At 47.2% G+C, this 6,785-nt stretch overlaps 1 protein-coding gene across 19 annotated transcripts in view; it reads right to left on the bottom strand.

The window, feature by feature from the left end:
* Positions 1-4,769: 4,769 nt before the first annotated feature.
* MACF1 (microtubule-actin crosslinking factor 1) overlaps positions 4,770-6,785 on the bottom strand; it is a 344,123-nt gene continuing 342,107 nt past the window's right edge. For all 19 annotated transcript variants that reach the window (XM_014541584.1, XM_014541592.1, XM_014541587.1 and 16 more), the window contains one exon: positions 4,770-6,336. In XM_014541584.1, coding sequence (XP_014397070.1) covers positions 6,080-6,336 — 257 coding nt within the window. In that variant the 3' untranslated portion in view covers positions 4,770-6,079. The remainder of the gene's footprint in view (positions 6,337-6,785) is intronic.

Raw genomic sequence — 6,785 nt, 5'->3', positions numbered from 1 at the left:
CGCCCGCGGGCGGGGAGCCCGGGTCTGGGTCTGGCCAGCGAGGGACCCGGCAGCCCCGCCTTGGTGAGCTGTGCAGCCCCAGAACCCGAAACGAGGCCTCAGTCCCGTCTGGAAGGGCCCCATGGGTGCCAGCCAGGCCCGGAGAGTGGGCGCCTGCTTCGGCCAGCACAACCGGCCCGAGTGTCCCGCCACTGGAGCTCCTGGACGGCCTCCTGGCGCCTTCCCCGCAGTCCTTTGGGCGCGCCGCTTAGAGTTTCTCCTTCCCGGAAGCCTGCTCTATCGCTGCTGCGGGGACCCCCACCTCCTGGCTCCTGCTGATCCAGCTCGCGCTCTGCCTGCTACTGACCCTGGTGCACCCGCCTCCAGCCCTGCCAAGGAGCTCTGGGACCCTCCCCAGGCCTGGGAGCCGCCTTTGCGCCATCTTAATGGTCAAGGCCCCCGTGGCTTGCAAGAGGAGGCTCCTCAGGGGAACTCCAGGACTGACTAGTGTGGAGAGAAAGGGGTCACACACTAACCCTGACAAAGTCAGGGGAGGCCCGCACGCGAGCCTTCAAACTCGGAGGCTGAAAGTAACCACCTAGGATGGTCTGAACATAAAAATTCCCAAGAGTTGGTGATGGCTTGTAGTCACATCCTAGCTATTCCTGTGGTTTCCTTGATTTGACAAAGGTCAATCTTTATGTAAGTGAGCCTGTGTATTGTCTTTTTGTATAAAATAACATACCTTTGAAATGTCAGAGTAATTTCCTTTTCCACATACCCCCCCACCCCGTGTCACACCCACACCTGTTATCTTCTTCCCCAAATACCATTTCTATGTGCTGTGTTAATTACGAGCTATCCTGTACCCACCAATATAAGTGTTTTACTTTTTATCCAGTCCCAGAGATTTCCCCTCCGTTGCTTTCTCCCACTCCTTAATCTGCCATCAATGAATTTCATGTATCCCGTTTTTGTTTCCTTTGATTCTAATGTATAAAATAAGCTACAAAACTGCCAGTAGCCAGAAAATTTTTCTCAATTTGTTGAATTTTTGCTTCCTGGCAATTGTCGTCAGTTTGACGCAAATAAACTCATTAAAATTCTCTCCAGGTTTGGACATTCCTTATGTCGATACCAGTTCCCTTATGCACAGCCTGCTCTTCTCTAGGCGCGTTCTCCGTACATTTGTTCATTTATTTTAAGGTGCTGTGCTGAGGGCAAGTACCTCCTAGACCAGCGGTTCTCAACCTGTGGGTCGCGACCCCTTTGTCGGTCGAATGACCCTTTCACAGAGGTCACCTAAGACCATCCTGCATATCAGATATTTACATTACGATTCAAAACAGTAGCAACATTACAGTTATGAAGTAGCAACGAAAATAATCTTATGGTTGGGTCACAACATGAGGAACTGTATTTAAAGGGCCAGAAGGTTGAGAACCACTGTCCTAGACTGAGCTCAGAAGGCTGGAAGGAATTGGTTGGGACGACAGGAAAGGTCAGTGGGAGGAAAGTGTTCCAGGGAGAGGAAATAGTTTAAGGCCATGAGATTGAAGGGAGCATAACAATGGCAGGTAACTACTTGCACTCACACGTATCACTTCTTCCACATTCACACATTTAAACCCCTTTTAACACATGAGGAGACTGAGGCACACAAGGTCAAGGGCTTTCCCCTTATCACACCGCAGTGGAGCTGGGTGGGACAGGTGTGCTGCTCAGTAGAGCCTGGAGAACCTGGGGGTCAAATGGCAAGGCTGAGGGTGAGGCTGGAGGGGTTGGCAAGCCTTAGCCACAAAAGGCCTTGCGGGGAGGCCAGATGAGGACACCACACCGTTATGGTGCCCCGATGTGGATTCAAGATTGAACCTCAAAATAAATGATGTCCAATAAAATTCACATTTTTCCATGATCACTTCAAACTTTAAAAAATAACAAATCTTAAATCTAAACAATCATTTGCTGGAGCCTTAAGCCCATGCCTAGTCTGTCTGCCTTTTACCCAAACAGATACATTTCCAGTTTGTGAATCTGGATGAGAAAGCTGCAGATTAGCCATTGAAAGTGCCTGGGGCCAGACCAGAGCCTGGATGCAGAGGGAACTAGGGATCGGAGGGAGGGACACTGGAGTCAGGCCCACAGTACAGTAGTGGGCAAGGGTATAGAGCAGTGGTTCTCAACCTTGGCTGCACATTAGAATCCCCTGGGAATCTTTTTAAAATCCTGATTTCTGGGCTTCATCCTCCGGAAATTCTGTTTCTTTGTTACTAATGTTGTGGCCCCACCCCATACAAGGCCAAAGTTAACAGAACCTCTCCAGATTTCATTACCTCTTTAGCTTGAACTAACTGAAATCAACTGAGGTCCCCACCCCATAACAAAGAAACAGAATTTCCAGAGGATGAGGCCCAGAAATCAGGATTTTAAAAAGATTCCCAGGTGATTCTAATGTGCAGCCAAGGTTGAGAACCACTGGTGTAGAGGGATGACAATGATCCTCTAATGGTGATGGGGTGAAAGGCAGAGACACTGGTTAGGAGGCTGAATCCATAGGACTTGGTGACTGCACGCAGAGGCAGGGGGCAGAGTCAGAGGGTGTCCCCGTGTCAGGCTTGGTCAGGGTCTCTGAAGCTCCTGCCCGTCACTGTCGTCCTCCGTGTCCCAGGGCATCCCTAGGCACCTCCCCGCTTGAGTCCACATCATTTGGGGACTGGGATGCAGCCTCTAATTCTCAGGTTGTATATTGCCCAATGCTGGGCTTCTAGCTAGACTGCAAACAGCCCGGGGGAGGGGTGCACTGATTCTTGTAATGGCAGAATTCATCTCAATTAAGAGTGGAGATAGCTTTGTTCTTTAAGCAATAGCTTCACATTCCCATAAACCAATGGACTGCTCTGGGCTGTGCTCTGAATCAGAGATGAAGCTAACCAGCAGCCCCACCTCTAACAAGGGTGATAAATGAGCAGTCTTTTCTGAAGGCAGAATGAAGGTTGTGCTCTGAGAGAGGGCTGGCAAATGCCTGGAAGGGAAGAGGAAGTTGGGTGGCGATGAGTGGAATCCTGGAACTGGAAGGTGACTGAGGTAGGGAAGGCTTCTTGGAGAAAGTGCATTAAACAAGGGCTTTCCCCAGCCACTTGGCAACTCTGTGACCTTGGGCAAGTTGCTTAACCTCGCTCAGGCTGTTTCTCGCCTACAAATGGGGCTCCCGATTGTAGGATTGTGATGGGAATTAAATGAGAATGTCATCAGGTAAAACGGACTGGCATACAGTAAGCACTCAATAAATGTTAGCTATAGTCCTTCAAGGGCCCAGGAACTCCTACTCATCCTCTACACACCAAGCTTGCATTACTTATTTAGCACTTGTCCCAGAACCGTAACTTTAACCTCTTTTCTGGTATCCTTATATTCCCCACAGGCTTGCACACAGGTGTCTGCTGGATGGAAATGTACTTTCTGAAGATTCCACCAGTAGCTGAGCTTTGTCGCAACTGAGTATGGAAAACCTGTGCCCTTGTTGAAGAACAAGTGCCCGTGGCCCAGACTCTGAACAGATGGAGACAAAGCTGTTTTCAGCATGTTTCTGCAGCCAGGAGGCCGAGGGGGACACAACTTTGGGTGAAAATGCTATCCTACACGAAGTCCTGGCGTCTTAGTTACTCGATTCCATGGAGAACAGAGTAAGCACGTCCTTCAGAAGCTGCCAGGCTGCAGGTCCCTTTGACTCTGGGTATTTAGTCTCAAACAGCTTTGGCAAACACGGTCCATTTGACCAAATTCCCGAATCACAAGAGTGTGGCCTAGTGAGTAAACAGGTGTCCGAGTTTGAACCGCTCTGGTTTTCTGTTTATTTCCTAGGCCAGTGGTTGGCAAACTGCAGCTCGCGAGCCACATGCGGCTCTTTGGCCCCTTGAGTATGGCTCTTCTACAAAATACTGACTTCTGCGCACGGGCCACGAAGTTTCAATCGCACTGTACGCACGCCCGCATGTGGTCTTTTGTGGAAGAGCCACACTCAAGGGGCCAAAGAGCCGCATATGGCTTGCAGGCCGCAGTTTGCCGACCACAGGCCTAGGCTAATTCCCATGTTGCCATTAGTATTTGGCTACTGTAGTTATAAAGCCAACGAGGGGCTGGAGGAAACAGAACTGCAGGACGTGAATCGAGTCAAAGGTTAGAATCACGGCCCACGTTGGCCATTTGTTGGTCCTGTGACCTCAGGCAAAACCCTTTCTCATCCCTGTTTCTTCCCATGTAAAACAAAGGAGTTAGATTTGATGACCAATTTTGCTCCCACCTCTGAAATTCTGTCCTTTAAGCAGAGATTTCAGTATACTGTGGGAAACTGGCCCCACTGTCTCAAACCCCAGGATCTCTGTGATTTTTTTCTTTAATCCTCACCCGAGGATATTTTTCCATTGATTTTTAGAGAGAGTGGAAGGGAGGGAGAGAGACACAGAGGGAAACATTGATGTATGAGACACATCAATTGGTTGCCTCCTGCATGCATCCTGACTGGGGCTGGGATCAAGACTGCAACCAAAGTACATGCCCTTAACCTGAATTGAACCTGGGACCCTTCAGTCCACAGGCTGACGCTCTATCCACTGAGCCATAGCAGCGAGGGCAGGATCTCTGTGATTTCCAACATAGAAATCTTCTTACATATTGGTATTTTTTTAATCACTTAAGTGGGGCAGATTCCCTACAGGTTTACATTAATAGCATGATTATTTCTTTGTTGCCTTGTTAAATAAAAGTAATGATAAAATAAACAAGAAAAAAAACTATTAATAAGCTCCATAATTTATCCATCACGACATTTTGATTCCAATAATGCATTCAAGTACTGAAAACACAATCAGATCCCAGAATAACATGTTATATATAAGGGAATGGTTGAAAAGAAAATCAAGAAATATAAAATGTTAGTTACTGCAAGCAATTTTAATACAAAAGTGTCTTGTTTTTAAACAGTTCATTGGTAGAGCTTCAGTTTCTGCCTCAATTAAAACCAATTGAGATAATCACACAGCAACGTGGTCGGAGCTGAAGAGGAACAGCAGCTAAAGAAGGAGCCCAGACAGCTCCTCTTCATGGTCACTTGGTCAGTTGACTTTATTACGCACAAAAAAGACGGAAGCCAACGGGGCTTGTTAACAGTGTGCTGGTGAGCTCCTTGAAAGGATGAGCTAGTGTTCTATGTCCATATTTTCAGAACAGGCTTGTGGGATTCATTCCTCCGTTTATGGGAAGTTGATCGACCATGTAAATAAATAGCAAAAAGTGCAGATAAACAAATCTTTCAGAAGCCATCAAGGAATCTCCCCTTGCCAAGGCCTGGGTGTCCTGGTGAGCACAGGAGTTATTGGTGGCCGGGCTGGACAGGAAGTTAGAAACCAGGACTATTAAAAATCCCGATGTTCTGAGTTTTCTGAGCAGTTAGTTACATTCACCCCTGAATTCTAGCAGCTATGTGTCAGAGACAGTATTGCAGTGGAGTCCTTTTGCTGTATCATGTGCAAATGTTACCTAGATGAGGTTCCCTCTCTTCAGCTAAAATCACACATTAAAAACAATGAAAAAAGCAATTAGAATTGTCCTCCCCTCAGTTCTCACTAATTGAGGTGTCTGTGATTTACAAAAAAAGAGTTCCTTAAACACTGCAGGAGTCTTACTTTTTAAATATAATTTATCTTGCTGAGACAGCAAGTCAAGTTTATAAAGAAGATGCATTTAGGAATAATCCTAAAAGATAAAGCAGGTTTATAACCCTGCGCATACAGAAACCCTACTTAGTGGCTTTTTTTTCTTTCTTTTTTAAATACATATTCCCATCTTGACCTTTTCATTTGTTTTTCTCAAATATTTCATTTCTGGGCCCCATCCATTATAGGGTTACCAGGAGGCAAATTTTATCTACATAAATATTCACATGAAAATAGTAACTTACAAAAAGAAAAAAAATAAGGCAGCTTCATAACACAATTATTCTTTTACACTTTTAACAATATACCTTCTCCCGTTCAGAATAAATATACACCCAAAGAATGCATGGAGCAGGAATCAGAGGACAGAGGCTCGGGTGCTGATAGTGTTATCGCTTGGGGCCCGGAGTCCTGGGGGAGGCAGCGGTGGTCTTCTTGGACATGGTTGGGATTTTGGAAGGCTTGCTCAGCCCCCTCCTGGAGCTGCCCTGGCCACCGGCCGCACTGCTTTCTGAAGTATCTGAACAAGCAGACTGCGTCTCTAAAAGGTCAAAGTCAGAGGCATCGCTTCCTCTCCGGCTGCTGGCTCGACTCCCGGCTCGACTTCCAGCCCGGCTCCCAGGGCGACTGGCTGACTTTTTGGGGTCTGGAATTCAAGAATAAAGCAGTAGCCTTAGCAGAGATGTCAGGTTCTGAACCTAATACCATGTAGCCTTGGGCAAATCAGAGCCTTTCTAGACCCCGGTCTCCTCATTAACACAGAAGAGGCTGAAACCGTCTCTGGGTCTGTGATTCACTTAAGCCTGCCTCCTAAGGATCAGAAACCAGCTTTTCTCAGCAGCACTACTCAGCTGGCCCATGGAGTGTCCAGCAGGGTTCCAGCTGGAGTAACACATGGGTAGACTAAGAATGGGGCCAAAGTGATGGCAAGTACAGTATATGGGATCTCTCTCTGACTCTCAGCTCACCAGCAGCAAGCATAAATATGGGGTGTTGGAAAAATTACTAGCAAACTGCCCGTCCCAACACTGACTGGGCTTCTGAGAAGGCCCTGCTTCAAGAGGCCCTTTCTTCCTCTTACAATCTCTTATCTTT

The sequence above is a fragment of the Myotis brandtii genome, unplaced genomic scaffold (genome assembly GCF_000412655.1).
Source record: "Myotis brandtii unplaced genomic scaffold, ASM41265v1 scaffold274, whole genome shotgun sequence".
NCBI lineage: Eukaryota > Metazoa > Chordata > Mammalia > Chiroptera > Vespertilionidae > Myotis > Myotis brandtii.
This window is presented reverse-complemented; position numbering and strand designations above follow the sequence as displayed.